Source organism: Eleutherodactylus coqui, chromosome 6 (genome assembly GCF_035609145.1).
Source record: "Eleutherodactylus coqui strain aEleCoq1 chromosome 6, aEleCoq1.hap1, whole genome shotgun sequence".
Taxonomy (NCBI): domain Eukaryota; kingdom Metazoa; phylum Chordata; class Amphibia; order Anura; family Eleutherodactylidae; genus Eleutherodactylus; species Eleutherodactylus coqui.
In genome coordinates this window covers 237,776,396-237,803,234 of record NC_089842.1, presented here as the reverse complement: position 1 = coordinate 237,803,234, position 26,839 = coordinate 237,776,396, and the positions used below count along the sequence as shown (strand labels likewise).

At 43.7% G+C, this 26,839-nt stretch overlaps 1 protein-coding gene across 1 annotated transcript in view; it reads left to right on the top strand.

The window, feature by feature from the left end:
• The window catches only part of LOC136571906 (CD48 antigen-like), a 29,419-nt gene extending 15,778 nt beyond the window's left edge, over positions 1 to 13,641 (top strand). Inside the window, exons 2-4 of the mRNA XM_066572523.1 lie at positions 2,232 to 2,546; positions 11,853 to 12,125; positions 13,616 to 13,641. Of these exons, the coding sequence (XP_066428620.1) occupies positions 2,232 to 2,546; positions 11,853 to 12,125; positions 13,616 to 13,641 (614 nt within the window). The remainder of the gene's footprint in view (positions 1 to 2,231; positions 2,547 to 11,852; positions 12,126 to 13,615) is intronic.
• The last annotated feature ends 13,198 nt before the right edge of the window (positions 13,642 to 26,839 follow it).

The following is a 26,839-nucleotide window of genomic DNA, read 5'->3' as shown; positions in this document are numbered from 1 at the left end:
TTAACTTCTTCAGTGGCGGCTTTTTTACCATCCTATCAGACCTACCAGGACAGGTTTTTTTAAATGGGCCAATCATTTAATTTCAACTAATTTACCAGTCGCGTTCCAAGAGCCATACCTTTTTTATTTCTCCCTTGACACGGCCATATGAGGGCTTGTTCTGGGGTATATATAGTGTAATGCATAACTTTTGTAAAATAATATGTAGGGAGATTGGGGGGAAAAAATTTCCATTTTTTTTTTAAATTTCATTTTTACGGCGTTCAGCGTACAGAATAAATAGTGTGATAACGTTATTCTCTGAGTCACATGATCCCGGCGATACCGAGTTTATACAGTTTTTTTATGTTTTGCTATATTTGTACATTTAAAACATTTTTTTTCTTAAAGGTTTGCTTTGTGTCGCCACATTCGAAGAGCCGTAGTATTTTTTTTCCTATTGCCAGAGCTCTAGAGGGCCTTGTGTTTTGCGGGATGAACTCCAGTCTTCATTTATCTAATTTTTGGGAACATGTAAAATTATCATTGCTTTTTATTCCATTTTTTCTAGTGGCAAGATTAACAAAATCTATAATTCTGGCATGTTTTTTATTTTTATTTTTCACTGCATTCTCTGAGCTGTATAAAAAATATAAAATATTATAGAAATTCTGCAGGCCAGTAGGATTATGCCAATACCAAATTCTAATAGCTTTTTTCTTTTTCGCTACTTTTTAACAGTATAAAAAAGAATTATTTTTTTTTTAATCGCTGCATTCAAAGACCCCTAGCATTTAAATTTTTTTTTATCAATGGAGCCGTGTAAGGGTATTTATTTTGCGGGATGAGTTGTACTTTTTATTAGTGCCATTTGTTGATCTGTGCAGCATTATGATCACTTTCTATTCCGTTTTTTTTTGTATGGTGAGATATGTATGGTTAAATTAGCTATTTTTGCCACGTTTAATTTTTTGCCATGGTCTATGCCATGGACCCTGCAGATTAAATAATGTACTAACTTCCTTCTCTGGGTCATTCAAAATGCAAAAATACCACATGCGCATTTTTGTTTTTAATTTTTTACAAAGTAAAGGGAGAAAGCTGAGGCTTTGGCGTTTTTATTTTAATTTTTTTACTATTTATTTTTTAATTTTTTAAAATTTTTTGTCCCTTTAGGAGACTTGCATAATACTTTTTTTTACTTCTTCTAATACTCTGCTTGTCTGAGCATCATAGCCTAAGCTGGCAGATCCAGAGGCTATATTGAAGCCTCCAGGTGCCACAGAGACCCATCAGGACCCCCTGATCACATTGTGGGGGGTTCGATAGTGACAAAGGGAGCCCCCTCCTTCTGTCAGCCCTTTATATGCTGCAGTCGCACAGACCACGGCACGTAAAGGGTTAAACAGCCAGAGATTACTGGCAGACCTGGAGGCTATAATCAAGCCTCCAGATACCACAGAGACCCATCAGAACCCCCTGATCACATTGCAGGGGGTCCGATGGTGACAGCCCTTTAAATGCTGTAAAGGGTTAAACAGAGGAGATCAGAGGTTTTCTCCATTCTCCGCTGTAAGAGCTGATGCCCGGCTATCATCTGACAGCTGATCACCAGCTCTACCTGCCACGGGGTCCATCGGGGTCCATCGGCCGGCTTCTGACAAGCCAATGGTCTCTGTGGCAACCTGTAAACAGTGCAGGAGTTTAAAAAGGTAGTGGGAAGTTGCCGGCAGATTGGTAATATCTTCCTGCTTCTTTTTTTAAAGTCCTGCACTGTTCTCTGAGGGTCTGTGCAGGCAAAGCACACTACCACAGCTTGTGACATTGTGTTCTGCAGGTCCCATAGTGAAACATAGCCCAGAAATCTTCCGGGCTATATCACTATGGGCAGTGGAACTCATTGCAAAAAATTTCCAGGTATTCCACTCAAGGGGTTAAGGGATGGAGCTGAGTTTCACACATGAGAAAAATCCTTTGTACAAACGTTAATTCGCACAAGTGATTACAACTTCTCCCATTCCTTTAAATGGATCCGCTTACACCCGGACTATTGAACTCCACCATCTTTGATAATGTGAAGCAAACCTCTTTAAATTTTAATGGATCTGACTGAGGATGGGAACGATTTCTGACCATGGGCCGTTGAGCACTGCCCTAACGCCCAAGCAGTCAGTCTACCTATGTGTGGGAGGTAATTTGATGAATTCTTACTTGCTAATTACTTTATTAATTTTTGATATTTTTTATTACAGGAGGACAAGCTGGTGCTCAGCGGGTGGCTGGACTCCTGCACCATTCCGTAGAGTTAGGTTATCGGGATCTATCACTTTCTGCTGTAGATGTTGCCTGGGAACTTCTAACTCCAAGGAAAATCAAAGTGGTCACATATCATAAAGGACTAAAAACAATCTACCAATCTCAGTTTACCAACCGTGTGGAAATATCCAATAATGGGACAAAGTTACGTATCAAAGACCTGAGGATGGAGGACACAGGGGTCTACTTGCTAACAATCACCTCCATAGATGGTGAAACACGTGATGCAAGATACAACGTCACAGTATATGGTATGTACAAGATATGCCCGTATATCGATTAAAGAAATAGGTTACCGTTACATGGAATCAAACATGGCGCTGCGCTCGGGGTGATTCTATTGGACAGACCATCTCACCAAAATACAGTTACTTACAGTGACTGTCCACCTTTCATTATCATCAAGAATAATTCATATTGATGGAGGTTCTGTTTTTCTATGTTTTATATATACAAAGCAGCTCCAAAGCTCCTAAATAGATATAGTTATGTCATAAAGTTCTCATTGCTTCAACTACCACTAGAGGGAGCTCTTTGCATACAGGTTTTGTCATTGAGCTTAAAGGGGTTGTATCACAGTAACAAGTTATAGCCATCCACAGGATAAGGGATAACTTGCTGATTGGTGGAGATCTCACCACTGAAACCCCGCTGATCTCAATCACAGGGGTCCTGTTTTCCCATTGTCCTGTCACTGCAAGGCCACTTTTTCCCCAGCAGTTACATCAGCATGAACAGTCAAGGCAAGTGCTGGTCAAGCATGCGCAGGCAGTAATCCATTCATTTCCGGAGGGGGGAAATCTCCACAGTCCCATTGAAAGTGAATGGAGCGTCAGCGTGCTTTCATAAGCAGAACTCTATCCAGTCTCTTTAAAGGGGTTGTCCCGCGCCGAAACAGGTTTTGTTTTTTTTCAACCCCCCCCCCCCCCCGTTCGGCGTGAGACAACCCCGATGCAGGGGTTAAAAAAGAACACCGCACAGCGCTTACCTGAATCCCCGCGCTCGGTGACTTCTTACTTACCTGCTGAAGATGGCCGCCGGGATCTTCTCCCTCAGTGGACCGCAGGGCTTCTGTGCGGTCCATTGCCGATTCCAGCCTCCTGATTGGCTGGAATCGGCACGTGACGGGGCGGAGCTACACGGAGCTACACGGAGCCCCATTGAGAAAAGAAGAAGACCCGGACTGCGCAAGCGCGGCTAATTTGGCGATTAGACGCTGAAAATTAGACGGCTCCATGGAGACGAGGACGCTAGCAACGGAGCAGGTAAGTGAAAAACTTCTGATAACTTCTGTATGGCTCATAATTAATGCACAATGTACATTACAAAGTGCATTAATATGGCCATACAGAAGTGTATAGACCCACTTGCTTTCGCGGGACAACCCCTTTAACACTGCATGGGGTTCAGTAAGCCTGCAATGAGGGGACACGGGACACCCTTTCTTGGGATCAGTGGGGGTCTCAGTGGTGAAACTCCTACCAATCAGCCACTTATGCCCTGTCCTTTTGCATGGATATTCTGTGGATAGGGGATAAATTGTGATGCTAGTACAATGCCTTTAATGAATTAACAGCCTACAGTGAGCTCCCCCTAGTGGTGACTGCTTGCAACCAGAATTTTATCATTTCCCTCTATGTCCATGCACTGAATGTAGAGGTCTGTACCAGTAACAGTAGCGTGCTCAGGTAATTCAATGTCATTTGGTAATAAGCTGTCAGACTAAGTGGTTAATCGTAAAGTAAGTGATCCATTGAGCACCAGCGAATCAGCCATCTATTCTTGGAAAAACTATTATTTGAGGTTTCACTAGTTAAGAAAAATTCACAGAAGCTTCTTATTTGGTTAGATGGTTAACACTTGTCTGTTCTTGTCACCCACAACATGTATAGCACTTCTTTACCAATGGTGTTAAAGATGTTTCCGGTTTTCATGAAAACAAAGCTTATCTATTGCAGAATGAGAAGTTCTACAACTTTATAATTCTTCATTTCTTCACCATTTAAAATATTTCTGTTTGTTAGTGGAAGGAAATATTCTTGTTTACGTCCAGAGGCCTAAAACCTATATACACTGAAGGGCCACTTTATTAGAGACCCCCATTTAGAAGCACGTTGAACCTCCTTTGACCTTCAGAACCGCAACAATTAGTCATTGCTTAGATTCTACTTGGTGATGAAATCATTCTGCAGGAATATCGGCCCCCACGGACACGAAGCTTCTTGTAGTTGCTGCACATTAGATAGAGGCACTGACACCTTCTGACCAGCTGACAGGAAGGGGTCATCGTTTCATGCTGCTTGTGCTAAATTCTGACCCTCACATAAGCACGGTTCAACAAAAATCTTTCTCCACTGATCAGTGATAGAATTTTTGCACTCTTGCCCATTGAGTCTAGCTTTACTGTTTCACTTAGACACAATGGCGATGGAATTGGATGTCTGCTGTTTTAGCCCATCTGTCCTAAGGAACAGTAGGTGGTGTGTTTGGACACATTAGTTGGAGCATAAAAGTTGTATTCAGCTGCATTTTTCTTGACTGTGCTCTGCTCTGATGTCATAAATGTTCTATTGGCAATAAATCTGGAGATCAGGTAGACACAGAAGTAGACACAGAAGTGTGGAAATGTCGTGGAGCTATTCCTGTGACCCCCTTGTTGTGTGCAGCCAAGCATCATTCCGAAACAAACACAGGCATCATCAGTGCCTAAACGAATCCTGGATTTGCTGCTGAAGACTACCCAATTCCATTCCAAGTTTTTCCATTACAACACCACTGCAAACAGAGTGCAAGTAATGGGCACCATGAAACCAAATATCCTTCAGTCAAGTGGTTCTGACAGACATGGACTTTTAACGATGGTACCTGTCTCTGAATGGCAGACAACGAAACAGAGCTGCTTGTACTTGTTGGACAATCTTCTCTACTGGTGGTCTGTCAAGGACTTCCTGAACCTTGTTGCCTTGGGAGCCATCACACATACACTGGTCCCAACACATCCTAACAGCCTGGTCAGACGCTCCTCTCTACTGGTGGTCTGTAGGGGGCATCCTGAGCCTGGTCACCTTGTGTGCCCTCACATCCACTGGTGCCAACACATCCTAACAGTCTGGTCACACGCTCCTCTCTACTGGTGGTCTGTAGGGGGCGTCCTGAGCCCGGTCACCTTGTGTGGCCTAACACATCCACTAGTCCCAACACCTCCTAACAGTCTGGTCAGATGCTCCTCTCTACTGGTGGTCTGTTGGTGTGTCCTGAGCCTGGTCACCTTGTGTGCCCTCATACATACACTGGCCCCAACACCTCCTAACAGTCTTGTCAGACACTCCTTTCTACTGGTGGTCTGTAGGGGGCGTCCTGAGCCCAGTTACCTTGTGTGCCCTAACACATCCACCAGCCCCAACACCTCCTAACAGTCTGGTCAGACTCTCCTCTCTACTGGTGGTCTGTAGGGGGCATCCTGAGCCCCGTCACCTTGTGTGTCCTCACACATCCTCTGGACCCAACACCTCCTAATAGTCTAGTTAGAATTGCCCGGTGGGTGACAATTCATTGATATGACTATCCAGCTTCTCACATCCCAATAATGCGCCCCTCTCAGACTCTGGTAACAGGGTGAAATCTCTTCTCTGCGTCATAGAGGTATCTAGTGGTCAACAAGCTCTATTTAACAGTGTGATTTTGACTCTGTTTTGGATGCGGTAGAGCTGCAGAATTTGCTACGGAATTTCCGCTGCAGACATTCTGCAGCTTTCCCCCCCGGTAAGCATACCCTAAAGGCCCACTTCGGTGATTTTATTTTTCATTCATTATGTAGCTCTCCCCCCAGTATATATATACGTGAACTAGTGTTACCTTGGTTAGCTATGTCTTTCTATTTGAAACTCCCGGCCTCTTTTGCTTCAGATGGTCATGGGATCCCATTTCTGACCAGCTCAGATTTACTTTGGCTTATGCTGCCTTAAACTAGTCAGATTCTCAGTTTGTGTGATGCTGTTACATGGATTTACTACAGAAACTGCTTAGGGGAGGGGGGGGGGGGCAGACACTCTTGTCACAGTTACTGATCACACAGGTCCTGTCACACAGTTATAATAAAGAAGATAACAGCTCATCCTCCTGGCTGTTTACTTATGCCCTGTAGCTTATTTAGGTGAATATAGAAGGTAATGACAATTTAACTCTACCTCCAGCAAGCAGAAATGGAATAACCTCTAGTTAATGTTGCGCTGATGCATCTTGGGATTGATTTGAAAGTGAAAGTTAAAAAAAAAAATCTTACCATCAAGTAAGTGCCTGATGAGCATCAGACAGGGGGCTGCACTGCAGGGAAGTGACTGGAATACACAGAGGAGACCTCCAGAGTGTGACAGGCAATCAGGCAAGGGGGAGGGGGGGGTAGAGATGAAAAAATGTGTTTTTGCTGGAGTGGCCTTTTAATATCACATTTCTCTCCATGGTATATACATGAGGTATTCGTCGCCCTATAGATTGATTGCATTTTTATACAAGTTACTATAAGAAATGCTAAGTGACCGCAACATCTTACTTAATAGTCAAACCCAGAATCCCTCCGTCCCACCACTATCAGTTGAATTATATGTCTGCAGCAACCCCTATTTGGTGAAATGTCACAAACAAGACCTCATTTGTCTTCCTTCCTGTGTAGGTGGATGTCAGATGCATATACATATATATATTCCCATGACCTGCCCTACCTGACCGCTCTCTTTCCACCACCCCCTCTAGTACATAGGAACATTCTTGTTGTCTTATGACATCTGAAAACCTCATTACACGGGTCAGGGTTTGTTACCATGTATCAACTCTAGACATTCTGTATACTAAATATATCAGTAAGACACTGAAGAAATGCTGGCTCCATAAAACAATCCTTTTTACTTAAAAAAAAGATATGAAATCACATAATGAAGGTTCCGTGTAACTTCATGTGCGCTCTAAGACGTGTTTTGTAACCTACTACTTTCTTGATCACAGCTAACAGACCCGACCATTGAAGCCAATCGGATCTCATGCATGCGATAATGTGAGCATATAATTAGATACATTTTCACAAAGCCTAATTCAAATACAATTCATATTGTCACAGTCTGTCGGCCGCAAGGGGTCAGGGCACGGTGGTCTCGACACATAGACGGACTGTCTACACTGTTCCATTCTATGTGACATTGATGTTTATGTTTCCTTGGTTCTCATTTCTTTAGGTGTTCCTTTGTATTCCCTGTCACTGATTATGTTCTCTTGTTTCGTTTGTGGATTTTACTCTGGTGTTTCTGGAACCCTGTCTATATAATTGCATTGCTTCGGTCACTTAAGTCCGCTTCTGGGTCTGGATGTTGCTGATTATTTTCTCAGTCTTTTGCAGAGAGGATATGTTCGCGGTGGTTGGAGTTCTGTTGTAAAGTTAAGTGGTGCTTTTGTGTGTTTATTAGTGTTTTTGCTTTTTTAGCTGCTAGAGTCGGTGGCTGAGGCACTACCCCGCTTTTAGGCAGAGCTGTTCTTGTCCTAGCAGTCAGGATGAAGTTGTCCCTTCCTTTTTTTGTTTAGATGATATGATATTTTACTCCTTCCTATAATCTTCTCTCTGTGTGAACATAACCTTACGTTTGTCCTGAACGTGGTAAGTCTTACGCCGAGGGCGAACGTGACACATATATTGATAACTACAAAGCAAATCATTTTTGAGATTCAAACCTTCTGGTTGGCGTGTTCCTGAAATCCAATATCCCACAAGAAAGTTCTGCACCACTTTAATACGGCAGACTCTGAACAAATGTAAAATTCTTGCACGATGTTCCAGAAAATGTCTTGCTGCACCTGAACCATTATTATTCTTTACTATCTCATGGATCTACTCCACAATTCTGGTCTTTCACTTACGAACAGAGCGTCCTGTATAGATCGTATTACAGCTGGTGTGAAACATCTTACATATAATGTGCTCGCTATCACAATTAATAAATTGTTTCCTGTGAACATATATGTTCTGCTCTGATTAACTCCCCAATGGGTATTCCTTCAGTAGTATGGGAAGGATGGGGACTTTCAGCCTGTAGAATAGTGTTACCTGCGTGTTCTCTTCTAAAAAAAATCCAGTGACTAGTTTATTAGTGTCTTTATTGACACTGAGAGCAATTTCCAAAAATGATGCAGAAAACACATCCTCTCGACTCGTGAACTGTAAATTATATTAATTGCACTAGGCAACAAAAAAAAAACAACACAATTTTTGTGTCTAAGAAAAGTTTATTTGTTCCTGTTAGCTTATTATCAAATATAATGTAAAATACCTTTCATTTCGAAAATAGTTTGCTTTTGTGGTCAGGACATTGATAATTATAAATATATGGTTTTGAATTTCGAATGTTTCAAGGACAAACACAGTGAGAAAAGAAATTACCGACAATCATGGCCAAAGTCATTATACAACGCAGAGTATGTCCTGTTAGGTAAAGTTGGTAATAAGTATGTTTAGCACCAGATTTTAGGTTGTGTGTTCGGTTTTTATAATTTTATGACAATATGCTAATCAAATGACAGCTGTGGCCACTTTATCCAAAGAGAATTGTGTATGTCATTATTGGAGGAGGCTAGCTGCAGCAGAGGGTACTCTGGCCTCCCCGGGTCGTGGAATATGATGAACAAGAGGCTGTAAAGCTTCATCCACCCAGGTATTAAGGGGAACCAGTGCCTTGATTGAGCTGGGTGGGTGTAGATTTCTCCAGCCAGCCAATCACCACGGTCTGCTGCTTATATATGACAGCTCATCTGCTAGAGGCTTCTGGGCTTTACTGCTTGTTCAGTGTGCTCAGTATGAACAGTATCACGTTCCTGCATGTCTGTGCCAGACATGAGGTGTAGACAGTCCTATTCAGTGCGCATGGTGTTCGGTGTTGTATGCAAATCCCTGGCATGTGGGTGTGAGCTGCGCTCAGTCCTGCTGTGCTTCGTTTGTCATCTAGATCTAGGTAGGTTCCTAGGTTCCAGCCCGGGGCCGTCCTTGTACCAGAACCCTTGAAGTGGGCTTGCGGGCTCAAGTATCTTGGCCAAAATACGAACTAATACCTCACATCATATCTATGTACATCTGTTTCTGCGTGCAAGTATGCTTGGTTGTGGTTAGGGCATTTGTCAGTCAGTGTGTTATGCCTGTCCATGAGTTATATCTGCTGTTTCCAAGTTCTGCCGGAGTTTCGCCAGTTTGTGAGTATGAATGACATAATGGAATGTACATGTATGACAGATAAGGAAAGGGAACAGAACAAGGCATAACACAAGCACAGAGATCTGTTTTCATACTACTTCCTTTTCTTTCTTTTTTTCGTATAACAGTTCATCCTTCTCTATTTATCTTACGGTAATAACCAGTCTCTAACCTTCAGTATATATAATCATTGCCTTTATATCTTTATTCTCTTCTTACATTCCTTCATTCTATATCTTTCTTATCTTAATACATTTCTTCTTTTTATATCCATCTTCCTGTAATCTTCAACCTCTAGCATTCAGTATATATAATCCTTGCCTTTATACGTTTATTCTCTTAATACATTCCTACACTCTGGAGCAGAATCATCTTGCACTGAGGGAGTGGCAGGGCAAGGCTTATATGGGAAGTGCAATCAAACACAGAGGCGGAGTCAGAAACAGGAAGCAGGAGCTAGAGAACTGGGATCAGAGAACAAGGCTGAGGTTTCCAGGAGAACTGGATAGCACACTGGGGAGAGCTACAGGCCAAAGTACAGGAGGTCGTGGGTTCGAGCCCTGACTGGAGCTTTTATGATTATCGTTCAGTAAATGCTTGCTGAATGACATATCATTCCGTGATCACAGATTGTATCATCAATGACAGCCTGCTTACTGTGAATGGAGACGGGATGACCAAAACGACCTCCGGCTCTTACCTGTGTAAAATCTCAAGGAATATTCTTGCTGGAATGATCTGTGGGGCATTTATTGCCTGGCAGATTGTCCCATATAAAAGCAACCTAAGGCTGGCTTCAGACGTATGTGCCATTGCACACGCCTTAGCGCAATATTTTGTACTCTGAACGAGTTTTTTTGCTCGAGTGTCGGCCTGCAGCACTCTTTCTGCACGCAGGGCTAATTTTTTGCTCGCTGGACACAAACACTGGTTGAAATGGCTAATTCATCGAATGAGTTCCCAATGTGTTCTATTTCCTGTGCAATTACGCAGTGTTTCACGCATCTCCTTGCGTATTGCGTGTGCATTTGCGTATCCTCATTGACTTCTTAGGAGACCTTTGGTACGTAAATACACAAAAAAATAAAGCATGTTCTATTTTTTTGCGTGAACAAAATGTGTGCGCCAAAGTATGAAAGTGTGAGCGAAATCGCACACGCGTTAAGCTGCTCTTAGTGTCTGGTGCAAAACGTATACCTCTGTTCAAGTGTAGTGCTCGTTTGGCAGAACAATGGGTGATAGCACTGCTACATTTACCTGAGGCTTATGTATCGGATACCATCTTTTCTCTTCTCCTCTATCACTTAGTTGGTTTCACAGGAAAGCGCTCCGTATGCTAAATGTATCAGTAGGCTGATAAATTGTACATGCGCTGGTACATTGTGGCAAACTATAGATTTGTGTTTCATGTAGCATATGGATATTATAGAGGGGGTCCACCACTGACCTCATCTACGGACCAGAGTGGGCAGCAACTATAAAAAACAGCTCTTTTCTGATGGTCCCAATGTAGCGGGGTACCACTGCGCTCTTCCCAAGAGGCTTTAACCCTTTCCAATCTACTGTCTGACGTCTGAAGACATTCTGATTGAAGCCTGTACAGCTCCGATGTCGGACGACATCCGGCAGGGTATTCTTACTGTAGATTACTGGCCGCTCTGTTATTGGGGGCCCTCTTCAGCATGTCCCATACCGCAGTACTGGCTCTAGCCAGCAGGTGGCGCCATTGTATAATGGCAGAAAGAGAAAGCCCCCTAGGAAACCCTGAATCCAAAATTTGATTGCAAAGGGTTAAGTTAGCAAAGAACTTGAGTTTTATTGTTAATTTGTTGCTGCTGTAATATAAGAAAACTTCTGAAGATATTACTGTTACTTTAGCTCCTTCCCACTCCTGGACGTAAGTTTACGTCTTGGTTGGGAAGCATTTCCCGTAAATGACATAAGCTTATGTCCTATTGGCATGGGCTTAGAAGCTGATCCTGTGCCATCCACAGGAGTCAGCTGAGTCTGACAGCCAACCTCTTCTGCAACTGCAGGACCTCTCAGCTGTCATCTCCTTATCATCACAGGCAGGATTACAATAAATGGTAATGTCTACATGTAGATAACACAGGATCCACCATTCATAATAGGTAATATCTCAGCTAACCTCCTCCCCCTTCCTGCACAGGCCACAGAGCATGCCCACAGCACTCTCCCATGCAAGTCACTTTAAAATTGGATTTTGGGAAACTGCAACACATACTACATATATACATAATATACACATTATATCACATTAAACTTTACTAATACTGCATAATTATACTTGGTGTGTCTTTTTTTATTACAGAGCCTATTCCCCTTCCAAATGTAACCACTGTGAAGGAAAATGCCACGGATCGGTGTAATGTGACTCTTCACTGTTCAGTCTCATCAAATACATCAGATCAGTCCTATACTTGGAAATACAGACAGAACGGCCATTACCAGCAGTATAATACTGGGAGCACCATCCAGATATCACTACCACTGGACCACCAGGACATGGAGTTCTTGTGTATAGTCCAGAACCCGGCCGACCAGAAGAACGTCTCTATCACTGTAGAATTCTGCTCCAGTACAGGTGGGTATCAGATATAAGTGCCATATCTTATCTGTTATCTGGAATAAGTATGCAAGTAGTGCGGTTGAGCTCCGGTTTTTTATTGGACAGTTAGTTTTTACCACATTTATATACAGTGCTCGGTGCAAAGACCAACAGAAAACAAAACGCCAGAATAAGCCTGGTGAAGACACTGAACAAGCAGGGGTTGGTGTGAAATTTCAGCTCTGATGCCTGCAGAATATTGAATGCAGCCCTAGACTACAATACAGGATATAACTGGACAACAGCACAAGATAACTAATGTATGTACACAGTGACTTCACCAGCAGAATAGTGAGCGCAGCTCTGGAGTATAATACAGGATGTAACTCAGGAGCAGCACAGGATAAGTAATGTATGTACACAGTGACTTCACCAGCAGAATAGTGAGCGCAGCTCTGGAGTATAATACAGGATGTAACTCAGGCTCAGTACAGGATAAGTAATGTATGTACACAGTGACTCCACCAGCAGAATAGTGAGCACAGCTCTGGAGTATAATACAGGATGTAACTCAGGAGCAGTACAGGATAAGTAATGTATGTACACAGTGACTCCACCAGCAGAATAGTGAGTGCAGCTCTGGAGTATAATACAGGATGTAACTCAGGATCAGTACAGGATAAGTAATGTATGTACACAGTGACTCCACCAGCAGAATAGTGAGTGCAGCACTGGAGTATAATACAAGATGTAACTCAGCATCAGTACAGGATAAGTAATGCAATGTTTTGAGCTAGAGGCTATATGAACTCATATTTAGTTGCTCATGACAATAGCTGAATCTATGTTGAATGGGGAAGGAGTAAAGAATACATGGTGAATTGTGAAGACTTAATATGATATTTAATGCCATGAGATTGTTTCTTATTATGCCATTGACAATGGTGAAGTCATGGTTTACAAAGAGATGGGAGTTGTCTGGGTTCACCTATGTACATAGTAAGGATTCTGTTTATCCTCCTTCGATCTCCTGGGATTAGTGGTTTCTGGGTTGCATAGACATGCTTGATCCTTCAGAAAATTTGTGGCTACTCTACATTCTGGAGAGCCGACTAGATGCCTACAGCGGAGGAGTGTGGAAGGGTGAGTAAGAGCTTTTGAGCAGAACTATGTCCCCTTTAAAATAACCCCTTCAACCTCCCAGCAGTTTTGGATGAGCTCTGTTCGTTTTGCAGGAAAAAGAACATTACAGTTTGGGAAGAACAGAGCTTGTTCTACTTAGAACCGGAGTTACAGCCATTAGAATAGGAGTCGGGAACACTGAATGTACAGCTGTCAGTTTGTTAGAGTGCAGAAGAGACAGCAGGGTGGAAGACCAGCGGCAGCAGGGAAGATCTGCTCTTCTCTTTTCTATCTCCCTCTCTCAGGGGAGGGGTGACATAAATATTTGTTCATGTTATCACCCTTTCCCCCATCAATCAGACAACATATTTGCTCTCTGATTATCACATATGGGCTTTTCCCAGAAAAGGAGTGGAATGATAAGGACTAGCAGATGCTGCAGTCATTGCTCACCATGGCACCTAAATGGTTTTACAGGAAAACATTTTTTAAACTTTTTTCCCCTATTGCATGATATACAATCCACAGTTATTGAAACAGCCAGTAAACATCTCACCTATAAGAAGCAGGGAAAACGACGCTATTGATTGTCCGAGTGAACCCTCAGAATAATAATAATGACACGTAGAAAAAGGTAACATAACATTTCTACCACCCCGTGGACGCCACAAAAAGAAATCACAAAAAAACAAAATGTTCTATTTTTCTGCAGACTGCACACGGACGGCTTTCATTGAAGTCAATGGAAGTAGTTTGACCCGCAGTCCATCCGCAATTGGCTTTGTGGATAGATTGCGGGTACTTGTGTCTTCGCCTAGCGACGGCACGGGAAAAACATATTTAAAAAAAAAATCTGTACTGTGCATGACTGACGGCGAGCGTCCGTGGTCATCCACAATACAGGAAAGAGACGGTACGTGGGGTCACCGGTTGGGGTCAGAGCCGGATTCTGCTGCGGGCTCCCGCTTGTGGAATCTGACCCGGTCATGTGCAGGCAGCCATAATCAGAGCACAGAGGGATCTGTCCTGGCCATACTGCTTTTTTCCCCCAGCCGACCTAACAGGACATAGAGAGATAAGAACCCTCTCAGATTACCAGTATTAATCCCCTCCTGCACTTCCCAGAAGACAAACAGCTTTCTAAAGGTGCATTCACAGGATACGACACTTAGGCCGGCTTCACATGGGTGATAACATTGCTCAAGATTTGGGCGTTATGAGATGCACAAATCTCGCACAAATATGAACCCCATTCTTTTAAATGGCGTCATACAAATAAGCGATGTTTTCTGCATGTCCTCCGCGATGCGGGAAAGAAATCACGGCGTGTTCTATCTGGCTCCGTGATCTCGCATCGCAGCCCCATTGTGCTTAATAGGAGAAACTGTCACAGGCACTGCGGAGGTTCCCTTCATCCCTGAAGTGATGTGGGGCTGCTTTGCTATGAAAACGCCTCACATCTACGGGTTCACATCGTAGGGAGAGCGATATGGGGTGGGATTCACGGCGCTCATGCGTGTGAAGTTAGCCTTAGGCCTCATGTCCACGGGGAAAATCAGGCCCACTACGGATTCTCCATGGAGAATCCGTAGCGGGTCCCTCCTGCCCCGCGGACATGAGCGCTGAAAATAAGAATTAACTCACCTCTCGCCCGCTCCAGATCTTCCCTTCGCCGCGGCTTCATCTTCTCTCCGACGCGTCCGGATCTTCTTTCTTCGGCCTGGCGGAAGCGCAGGGCACGTCGGTTGCGTGCCTCGCGCATGCACCGGCCCGAAGAAAAAAGATCTGGCCGCGACAGAGAGAAGATGAAGCCGCGGCGAAGGGAAGATCCGGAGCAGGTGAGTAAATTCCGATTTTGGTCTCCCGCGGATCCGGACGGCTTCCATAGGCTTCAATAGAAGCCTGCGGGAGCCGTCCCCGCGGGAGACCCGCACGAAAATGGAGCATGGTCCAGATTTTTTCATGCTCCATTTTTTTTTTTTTAAATCAATTTATTGACCATCTGTGGGTATTTATCTACCCGCGGGTGGTCAATGCATCCCTATGGGATGCGGATCCGCGGGCGGGGGAAGAGTTAAAATCCGCTGCGGATTTTAATTCTTCTTTTGCCCGTGGACATGAGGCCTTAGGCCAGATTCACACAGCCAAGAAACTGGCACAAATATAAATCCCATCCTTTTGAATTGAGTCATATACAGAGCGATGCTGCATATCCTATATTTTCGCTTTCCTCGGAACCCATCGCCCATTGTTTTAAATGGGACAGGCAAACACGTTGAGCGGCGTGCAAAATGCTTGCAAGTGCAATGCGAGGTTTCCCATTGAAAACAATGGGAAACTCTTGCCGATCCTCTAAAGTGGCCGAAAGCCGCATCGGAGGATTGCTACTTCAGAGAAGTAAAAGGAGGTGTTTTGCTGGGAAAACATCTCACATCGGCATGATGACGCATGCTGGCGAATGTGATATCGGGCCAAGATTCTCATCTGTGTGTATAGAGCCTTATAGTCAGAAAAATACAGACAAATAAATACGGTAGTTACATCACTGAGGGGTTAAAATGCACTTAAGGTCATTGAGTTCTGCATCAAATACATTTGCATGAGACATAAATTCAAATGGGATTTTTGGGAGGGTTTTTCCAATTTTAATGTAACTATTGGGAGGTTAAAATGGAATTAATTGATGGGGGTTTTCCATTCAGGATGCTTGTCTATTAGTCAGAGCAGGGAGCAGCTGAGAAAAGTACCTGCAAGACCTGACATGTCCATGCGCTCTACAATGCAACAATGTAATGCTTCATCTCTCCTCTGGAGGTGCTGTAGGGAAATTGTACACTTACTTTACGGTTTGCCCACAGACTACCACAGATAATAGTTGATTGTTAGGTGTTCTAACTGTGGAGCTCCTTGTCATCAGCCTATTGTCAAGGGGACCCTTCTGGCAAAATGGCAGTGTTCAAAGAATACTACAGACATTAATTAGGATGTTCTTAAAATAGTTCCAGAGATTGCAGATGGGGAGGAGGTGTGAGCCGGAGCTAGCTCAAGGCAGGACATAGAGACCTCAACCATACATGGCCACAATTGGAACACATCTCTATGTGAAGTGGCCATTAAAATGGAACCAGCAAAGCATGGCTGGACTATGCGGTTTCCATAACTCAGGAACTACATTGTAACTCGTAGCAAAGTCTGCTAAGCTGTTTCCATAGGCTGGGTGGTAGGGGCCAACTTAGAGATAGGTGCGAGTATCACACCTAGTTAACTTTTATGGTGTATCTTGTAGATATGCTATAAAAGTCTGAGATGGGAATACCTCTTTAAAGAGGCATTCCCACTACTTTAAAATTGCCTCACCACTGCTCTGTCCTGCCTGGTTGCTGCTGACCAGGACATGTGAGTGCTGGAGCCAATCACTGGTCACGGAATTGACCTTCTATAGCCAGTGATTGGCTGAAACAGTAACATGTCCATAATAGTGGGAAAACCCCTTTAATTATATCAGTCTATGAAAGTCCTTATGGTCTTCAATGGCAATGATAACTCCTAAAGAAGTATTGAGCAGTGACTTGTAATGGTCCAGTCCTGTAGAGTCATTTTGTAAAGTTGGAGAGTTTACACCTGTGTTAAGTTGCCCTAGTTTGTGTCTGTGCCCTCACAAGTTATTCAGTTCTCATAAGACCTTAAGAGTTGGAGCTCTTTTTATGAGGGTAACAGTCTGCTATCCCATTTCTAATCTACAGGATGACTGATTAGCTTTAAAGGGACTTGATCACCATTTTTTTTTACTTAATTAAAACAAAATAGATAGAAAAATAGTTTCAATTTCTCTAATCTGTTTTAATTTTCTGATTGTAGAATTGTTTATTCTGTTGCCTCACATGACTATGGGTTGGCCATCTTGTCTGTATATGACTTTGGGGGCAGCCATCTTGCCTATCCATGAAGGGGGTACATAGTCACAGATGATCACCTATTGTGACTGGTGGATCCTGTGTTATCTACATCTAGGTGTCACTTCTGAATGTCACCCTGGCTGTGATGTTAATGAGATGACTGCTGCAAGGTTTTCTCTAAACATCAGGAAGTGACGGACTAGTATTAGGCTTCGTAATCAGTGTGAAAAATGCAGGACTTTAAATTTTTTTATTTTTTTTTTCAAATTCAGGTTGTGACCAAAAATAAAAAAAGAACAATCAAAAATTCTTAAGATATGTTTAATACAAATATGTGATTTATATAATAGATCATTTACTGCTGTAACATTCCCTTTAAGGGGAGAGTGTGGTAGGCATGCTTTGTCTCATGCCATGTATCTGGTATAACACCCAGATAATGCTCAATACACCATCCAATTAAAGTCTGCAGAGAGTTTGAAGACCTTGGCAGGAAATTGAAGGGACTAGGAGCACAGGTGATCTTCTCATCCTCCCATTGGATGGCCATAGAATAAGAAGATGGAACAGGATTCAAGAGTTGAACAAATGGCTACGTTGATGGTGCTGTTTTGGATTACTAAACAAATGATGGACTCCTCGGTAGAGACAGGTTGCACCTTACAAAGATAGCTAAAGCATGTATTTGGTGGGCGCCTTGCTTCACTCATCAGGAGAGCTTTAAACTAAAACAATATGGGAAGGGAGTGAAAGGCCAGGCAAAATATACAGCTAATTAATACATTTGAGAACTTTGCAATTAGAAGTGGAAAGAAAGAACAAAAAGACAAAAACTTTAAGAGGAAAGTAGAGGAGTAAGAGACACCGATCACAAACTAAAATGTTTCTACACACATGCACAGAGCATGGGGAACAAACAAGGAGAATTAGAGCTCCTGGCAAGGGAAGAGAAATATGATGCCATAGGCACCACGTACACTTGGTGGAATGATACACGATTGGAATACAAGACTTGAAGGATACAACTTATTTATAAGAAACAGACATAATAAAAGGGGAGGAGATATTGTGTTGTATGTTAGGAAAACATTTATCTCCAGAGAGATTCAAGCTTCAGAGCATGGGAGTTCTGAAAAAAGTGGATAATAATACAAGGAGAGAACAACAAAAAGGGCACCATTGTAGTCATTTACTATAGGCCACCTGGACAAGCAGAAGATATGGAGGAACTCTTTCTACATCAGATGGCCAAGCTCTAAAAAACATACAATATACTAATCGTGGGAAGTTTTAACTTTCCAAACAATTGTTGGGAATCTCTTTCAGGTAAAAGTAATGGATCCAACAAATTCTTACCCACTCTTTAAAAAGACTTGAAGCAGAAGTGGTCAGAAGAGGCTTAAGATCTAAAGCCACAGCTATCTGAAATGTAGACATGCAGACAGGAACTGGTTGAAGGCACCGAGAGACTACTTCCACTGCTCCCAGCATCCTGTGTGGTGTCGGTGGTCACCTGGTAGCTATTTCGACCTCTTCATACATTGTAGACACATCAGTAAAACACAAATGTACATTTCCTAAAATAGATACATTATACTAAAAATGAGAACATGAGGCCCGAGTAGGAAGCTGCATTGGTGAGATCTGTAAGGACAGAGGTGTCTGTAAGGTGCTCTGTGTCACATAGGTGAAGAGGTTACATGATTTAGCCTAACTGCAATACAATTCCACTAGAGATGAGCGAGCACCAAAATGCTTGAGTGCTCGTTACTCGAGTCGAACTTTCAGTGATGCTCGAGAGTTCGTTTCGAGTAACGAACCCCATTTAAGTCAATGGGCGACTCGAGCATTTTTGTGTATCGCCGATGCTCGCTAAGGTTTTCATTTGTGAAAACCTGGGAAATTCAAGAAAGTGATGGGAACGACACAGATACGGATAGGGCAGGCGAGGGGCTACATGTTGGGCTGCATCTCAAGTTCCCAGGTCCCACTATTAAGCCACAATAGCGGCAAGAGTGAGACCCCCCCCCCCACTGTCAGCGTAAAGATCGTTCTCCTCTGCCACAGCTGTAACAGCTGTGGCAGAGAAGAACGATGTTGGCCCATTGAATTCAATAGAGCCGGCAATACAGCCGACTCCATTGAAAGCAATGAGCTGCCGGCGATCGTGGGATGAATTGTCGGGAAGGGCTTAAATATATAAGCCCTTCCCTGCAATTCATCCAGAAATGTGTAAAAATAAAAAAATATATATACTCACCTTGTCCCGGCAGACGGAGTTCAGCTCGGCCGGCCTGCAGTGGGTGTGAAGGGGGTGTGAGTCAGACCTGCCCCTGATTGGCTCAGCGCTGAGCCAATCAGAGGCAGGTCTGACTCACACTCATTCATGAATGGGTGAGTGAGTGCTGCCTCTGATTGGCTCAGGGGCAGCTCTCAGCTGAATGACATTTCCCGACAATTCATCCCGCGATCGCCGGCAGCCCATTGCTTTCAATGGAGTCGGTTGTATTGCCAGCTCCACTGAATTCAATGGGCTAACATCGTTCTGCCGGGACAAGGTGAGTATATATTTTTTTTATTTTTACACATTTCTGGATGAATTGCAGGGAAGGGCTTATATATTTAAGCCCTTCCCGACAATTCATCCCGCGATCGCCGGCAGCCCATTGCTTTCTATGGAGCCGGCTGTATTGCCGGCTCCATTGAATTCAATGGTCAGTGCTAGTTTAATCGAGACGAGTACCGTGTGGTGCTCGTCTCGAGTAATGAGCATCTCGAGCACCCTAATACTCGAACGAGCATCAAGCTCGGACAAGTATGCTCGCTCATCTCTAAATTCTACCATTCCAAGTGAATAGATGAATTCTTGTTTACACCAGGCAGATGTAGCCTTTAACTTATCATCCCACTCCTTAGATCCGTCAGACCAGGTGATATTCTTCCTCCTTGCAGCAGCATCTTGCCGAGCTGCATAGATTATCTTCTTCCTGGCCCTGTCTTTCCCACTCTAATGTTCCGAGGCTCCACTGTCAGTCCATTGGCACCCTCATAACTCAGTTGCTTAGTTCTACTACTGTATTTATGTTATGAGCTTCGTTCTGGTATTGAATCTATGCAATGAGGTTTCTGCATGCTGTATTTATGTTATCAGTTTGACTTTAACTGAGACTGTATCTATGTACTAAGGTTGTTTCTGCTGTATTTATGTACTGACCTAGGTTCTGGTACTGCATTTATGTTATTGACTTGGATCTGGTGCTGTATTTTGTAATATTTATGTATTAAGCTACATTTTTGTGCTATATTCATGTTATGAGTTTCCACACAAACCCCGAAGGCCCAGGATATAACTCTATGTGTATGTCCTGTGTCATTAAGGGGTCAATGAAAGGGGTCTACAAACTTAAATAGGTTTGCAGTATGAATACAGTTTATGCAATGCATAATTTAAGGGTTAATGCTCTACTACTAGCAGCACCATACACTGAAACACAGCATGTCAACTGCAGTTGATATGTACCTCTTTTTATTCACAGCAGGCCTGTTGGCTAACTATTTTGACCTAGTGTGCCACGTATGTGTTGCGGGCCGGCCCCACTTACGGCTATGTAGCACAGGAGTCGCCACTTCTACTGACCCAAGGTGCCTCAGGTCTGGAGTATAACTCATCATTGACATAATTTCGCTATGATTTTATACAGTTAATAAGTCCTTTTCTGAATTGGGGTAGCAGTAGAGTAGCAGGTTTTAAATGGTGTCATACTGAAGGTGATCATTTCTTTTTTTTTTTTTTTTTTTACCATTGTTTTGTTGAAATGCTTTAAGACTGTACCCCTTGAGTGTGTGTCTGGTGTAACGTTCCAAATTATTCCCGTGATATATATTGGAGGCCGGTACCCACCCCCTGGCAGACAGTCGGTATAGTTAAAGGGGTTGTCTCGCGGCAGCAAGTGGGGTTATGCACTTCTGTATGGCCATATTAATGCACTTTGTAATATACATCGTGCATTAAATATGAGCCATACAGAAGTTATTCACTTACCTGCTCCGTTGCTAGCGTCCTCGTCGCCATGGTTCCGTCTAATTTCGGGGTCTTCTTGCTTCTTTAGACGCGCTTGCGCAGATCCGTCTTCTCCCTTCGGCTCCGCTCGGCAGCATCGGCGATTTGGCTCCGCCCCTTGTAGGCATCATCGCGTAGCTCCGCCCCCGTCACGTGCTGATTCCAGCCAATCAGGAGGCTGGAACCGGCGCACATCATGGGGCGGAGCTACGCGATGACGCGTACAAGGGGGCGGAGCCAAATCGCCGATGCTGCCGAGCGGAGCCGAAGGGAGAAGACGGATCTGCGCAAGCGCGTCTAAAGAAGCAAGAAGACCCCGAAATTAGACGGAACCATGGAGACGGGGACGCCAGCAACGGAGCAGGTAAGTGAATAACTTCTGTATGGCTCATATTTAATGCACGATGTATATTACAAAGTGCATTAATATGGCCATACAGAAGTGCTTAACCCCACTTGCTTTCGCGAGACAACCCCTTTAAACCAAACGTTGCCAGGTCTGAGACAGTGTAGTAGCTAGCCTAAGGCCAAGAACAAGAGAAGTGGAGACATGCTACTGAGGTCCACGGATTGTTCTCCCAGTACCCAGGGAGAAAGCAAGTTCAGCATCAAGTTAATAAATTAGTTGATGGCACGATGGATATAAACCCCATTCATTCTCATGGCAATGAGGCTGAGTCTACAAAATGGAATGAAGACCGGTTAGTGAAAGCCAGAGACAAAGCGGTGCCCGAGAGGCCAATCCTCAGAAGCCAGAGCTGGGCTGATGATGTGGAAGCAAAGTTTTCCCTGGAGGACTCTGACACCCAGACTGCATTTTGACCCCTCAGAAACTACAACACCCATCAGTCGATCCTGGTACCCTGGATACTGCCCCCCACCAGGCACACTCCTTGCGACTGGCCCCATAGGAGCAGCCATCTACAACTCTGCAAGGTGTAGTCCAAATATCTCCCCATGTCCTAGGCACTCATTAAGGAGTTCATCCTTGTAGTGTTCACTTGTAGAGTGTGAGTTGATATTCTTTCCTGCTGTTATGTTCCACAGATCAGACTCGCCACTGGTATATTTTATTGATTATCCCTGTAATCCTTCTACTGATGGTCGGGACGGTGTTTATGATCTGGAAGAGAAGAAAAAAACGTAAGTGACCTGTATATACACTAAGGCTTAGTCTTTATATAAGCATTCAACTCTATAAAAGGGTATTCCCAGCAGGGCACCAACATCTAAGGCCTCCGACACACTAGAGTTTTTTACTTATTTTTTTATCCTTGTGTCGGACATGAAAAAACGTACCACACAGGGAAAGCATACAGACCCATATTATTCAATGGGGCAGCACACCCTACCAAGTTTTTTTCACGCAGACATGGACTATGTGAAAAAACTCATCATGTCTTATTCTTCTCCATATCCCGAATGAGAATTAGGACATGCAAATGTATGTCAATGTGCGGGATGGCCATGTATTGGGTGGCATATGGACAACTGCCCATGAGGTGTCCAATAGTAGTTACGCCCAAGCCTCTTGGGCACAACTCGGGTGCACAGTAAGTGTGCAACTGGCCTAAGGATACCTTTACATGGGACAACTATCCTCCAAGTAATTGCTCAGTCAAATGAATGCAAACAATAGTAGTTCTGAGTAAACCTGACCACCAGGAGCGATAAGTGTCTCACTAGTAGAGATGAGTGAGTATACTCGCTAAGGCTAACTACTTAAGAGAGTAGTGCCTCCTGCTCGTCTGTAAAGATTCGGCTGCCGGTGCGGGTGACAGGTGAGTTGCGGCGGTGAACAGGGGGGAGCGGGGGGGGGGGAGAAGAGAGATCTCCCCTCCGTTCCTCCCCGCTCTCCCCCGCCGCTCCCCGCCCCCAGCCGGCCCCCCGGATCTTTAGAGACGAGCGGAAGGATACTCGGCTAAGGCACTACTCGCTCGAATAGTTAGCCTTAGTGAGTATACTCGCTCATCTCTACCCACAAGTCATTTCATTACAGCTCACCTAAAAAGTAGTCATTGGTTGATCAAAAGTCGTCTGGTGTAAAGTCAGTCATTTGTATCTGAATAACCTGTAAACTAATTGGCATGGAGATCCCTTCTATAAACGATCTATCGGCAAACTACTAATGAACAATAAGCGCTGTGTGTAAAATCAGACAACTGTTGTTCATAGACTTCAGCGACTTTTATGAGCGACTATATGGACGGCTGTCGTTCGGTGTAAGACCACCCTTAGGTTCCAGTATTAAAATGGAAAAAGCACATCGATCTCACAAGCGATCCGGCTATTATACTTACTCCCTCCACATGCAAAATTTGAATAGAACCCAGTGATTTCAATCAGTTCGACTTCTCTTTTTTCAGCACGCATTTCGCATGCAGAAAAAATGCGGCATTTTTTTCCTTTTTTGGGGCTTTTGCGCACCTGCTGTCCCTATGGAAGTCTATGGGAGATGCGCAAATTCACACTCAATACGAGCACAAATCTGCAGTACGCTGCACAGTTTCGTGAAAGAAAGAACACATCTGGACCTCATTGGGCTAAATAGCCTTTCAAATCAGGAGGTGGTAATATCCCGTGCGCAAAAACCCCTGCCCTGTGTGCGCAGAAAGTACAGTAAAATGTGCTGACACGTGCGCAAATCTACCCCGTACATAGCGCAAATACATTGCGCTGAAGTGTGCGCCATTGCACATACGCTTGTATGAAAGAGCCCTAAGGACAGTTTCAGATGAGCGTGTTGTAAGACAATATGGATCCATAATACGGACGTGTTACGGCTGACATTACAACCGCATGTTTTCAGTATTTCATCAGTTTCTGATCGGTTTTTGTCTCCGTACAGTGAAAAAATCCAAAAAATGGTAATGCTGCAATAAAAAAAAAAAACTGCCATGAAAAATGCGGCCATGTGACTAAATGCATGGATTCACATTATTTCCATATTACGGTCTGCAAAACACAGACCAAATACGGAGATGAAATACGCTCATTGAAGCAGCCGGCCCTCAGGCTACCGCTGACTATTGCTCTTGTGCGTTACACAGTAGCGATGCTTATTCTTTGAGTGGAGGCGGAGATTGTTCAGGTCCGTCCGCCTCCATTCACAGTTCTGCTAGAAACAAAGCGACTCCAATGAGTCAGAGATTTCATGCTCAGTGCCCAGCTGGCGGTCGCATGTCAGCGGGACAACTATTGCCGTTTCCAAAGATAATTCGTAGGATAATCACCCCATGTGAGGGTTCCCCTTATGGACCTTTCACACGGGATGGAATATTCCACAATAGCGTTCCGGATTACGCCCCCCTGTGGAATATTCAGCACCATAATCCTCACTGCTAGCTTGCAGGTTTTGATGCGGAATTCAGGGACGGCATATTCCGCAATACTGTTGCAGAATATTCCGTCCCATGTGACGGTCCCTTAACCCTTTCCAATCCACTGTCTGACGTCTAAAGACATTCTGATTGAAGACTGTAAAGCTCCGATGTCGGAAGACGTCCAACAGGGTATTCTTACTGTATATTACTGGCTGCTCTGTTGTCGGGGGCCTCTCCAGCATGTCCCATACCGCAGTACTGGCTCTAGCCAGCAGGTGGCACCATTATATAATGGCATAAAGAGAAAGCCCCCTAGTAAACCCTGAATTCAAAATTGGATTGCAAAGGGTTAATTCTCATTCACATGGGCGTATGATGTTCGTATGTTACGTCAGTACTTTTCACGCACGTTATACTCGGTGACATGCAGACATTTCTGCATCACAATTTTATTTTGTGTGTCTAATTCAAAACCGCAAAATTCAATTCCGCAGCGGAAAAGCTTTCAGTGTTCTTAAGGACGTCTTCTGGAACTGTTGTTGTGGATTTCTAACATACATATTTTTGCAATTAGAATCTGTAGAAAATATGCAAGAAATTCCCGAAAACGTCCCGTAGCATGCATTCCGCAGTTAAAAATGATGAAAAATCAGCATTTCCTGCAGACAATTCTGTTCCATGCGAATGAGTCCTTCCCTGTGGAGTAACAACATCTCCCCACCCAGAAAAACAGCTGAAAAGTATAACAGGAGCAGCTGAGGGTCATCCCAGGGGCCACACCTGCCCAAGACCTGTTTGTACAGCAGCTGGCATATGCTTATTCACTGACGGGTATTTGTTCACCTGGGCTGCATCTATTGTGTCAATAGACAAAAGGGACAGCTGATAGGGTGGAGGGAGGTGGGGGACTCTATGGATCCACCCCAGGCGCTCATCTCTACAATACATGTAATTCAGGGAGTCTGTGTTGCCTTTTCCGAAATGCCAAGTTGGGCTTTAATTCACAGAATAAATCCCTAAAATAGAACTTTTAATATCATTCATAAAAAGAGATCCAAAAAGTTCAGGACTGACTTATGAAGTTCAGAAGTAAAGTGTAAACCCCGAGTATTAGAATATACAATGAATTCAACAAATGACTCCTGTGAACCTGTCCAGAAAATCAGGACATCATCGATGTAACACAACCACATTGTGATATTGGTGGTCCATCGTTTATCAGCATCAGAGAAAACGAAACTCTCTTTCCACCGGCCCAGGTACACATTTGCATACGAGGGAGCACAAGGGCTCCCCATACTGGTACCCCTGAGCTGGCGGTAGAGATTCCCATTAAACAGGAAGAAGTTCAAAGATGAACTTCACATGGGGAATCGAGCTATACGGGGCCTCTATATCTAAACTGGCAAGCTTAGTCCGTGGGATCAATTCCACCCCATCCAGATGCCTTAAAACATTCATTGAGCCTCGTAGAAGTGTAGGTAACAATACTATAAATGGATGTAAAAGTTCATCGACATACTTGCATTCTGAGATAGATCTATACCAGACACGATAGGGCGTCCCTTAATCCGGGTCAAACCCTTATGTACTTTTGAAAGCCAGTAGATGATCAATATTTGTGGTTGTGACGATGCCATAGAAGAGTACTCAGAGAGACTGATCAATTTTAGTTCACTTGCTTTAACCCTTTGCAATCCAATTTTGGATTTAGGGTTTCCTAGGGGGTTTTATCTTTCTGCCATTATACAATGGCGCCATCTGCTGGCTAGAGCCAGTACTGCTGTATGGGACATGCTGGAGAGGCCCTGACAACAGAGCGGCCAGTGATATACAGTAAGATTACCCTGCCGGACGTCTTTTTCGACATCGAAGCTGTACAGCTTTCAATCAGAATGTCTTCAGACGTCAGACAGTGGATTGGAAAGGGTTAATAAGTAATTCATTAAGCTGTCTAGAGAAAACATCCGTTTCAGGTTGCCTTTAACTCGTTCGATCATCCAAAATTCTATTACACACATTTCAATGTAAGTGGTCTGATTAAGAATGACTATATTGCCCCCCTTATCAGAGGGATTGATCCCTATACCTTGGTCTCTCTCAAAAGATACAAAGGACTTCCTATGAACTATCTAAAGTGGAACTCGTCTATGTTTTGTATTGTATCATCTTAGGGATGCTTTCTAATTATTTGGGCTTCAGCATGCTTTGATTATCACCTTATAAGGTAACTGCTAGGTAAAGTGGTTAGTGTTTTGGCTTTGGAACTCTGGGGCCCTGAGGTTGAATCCTAGTATTAACCTTAACAACGGTTTGTTTGGGTGGCTACAGTCTTTTTTTATAGGAACT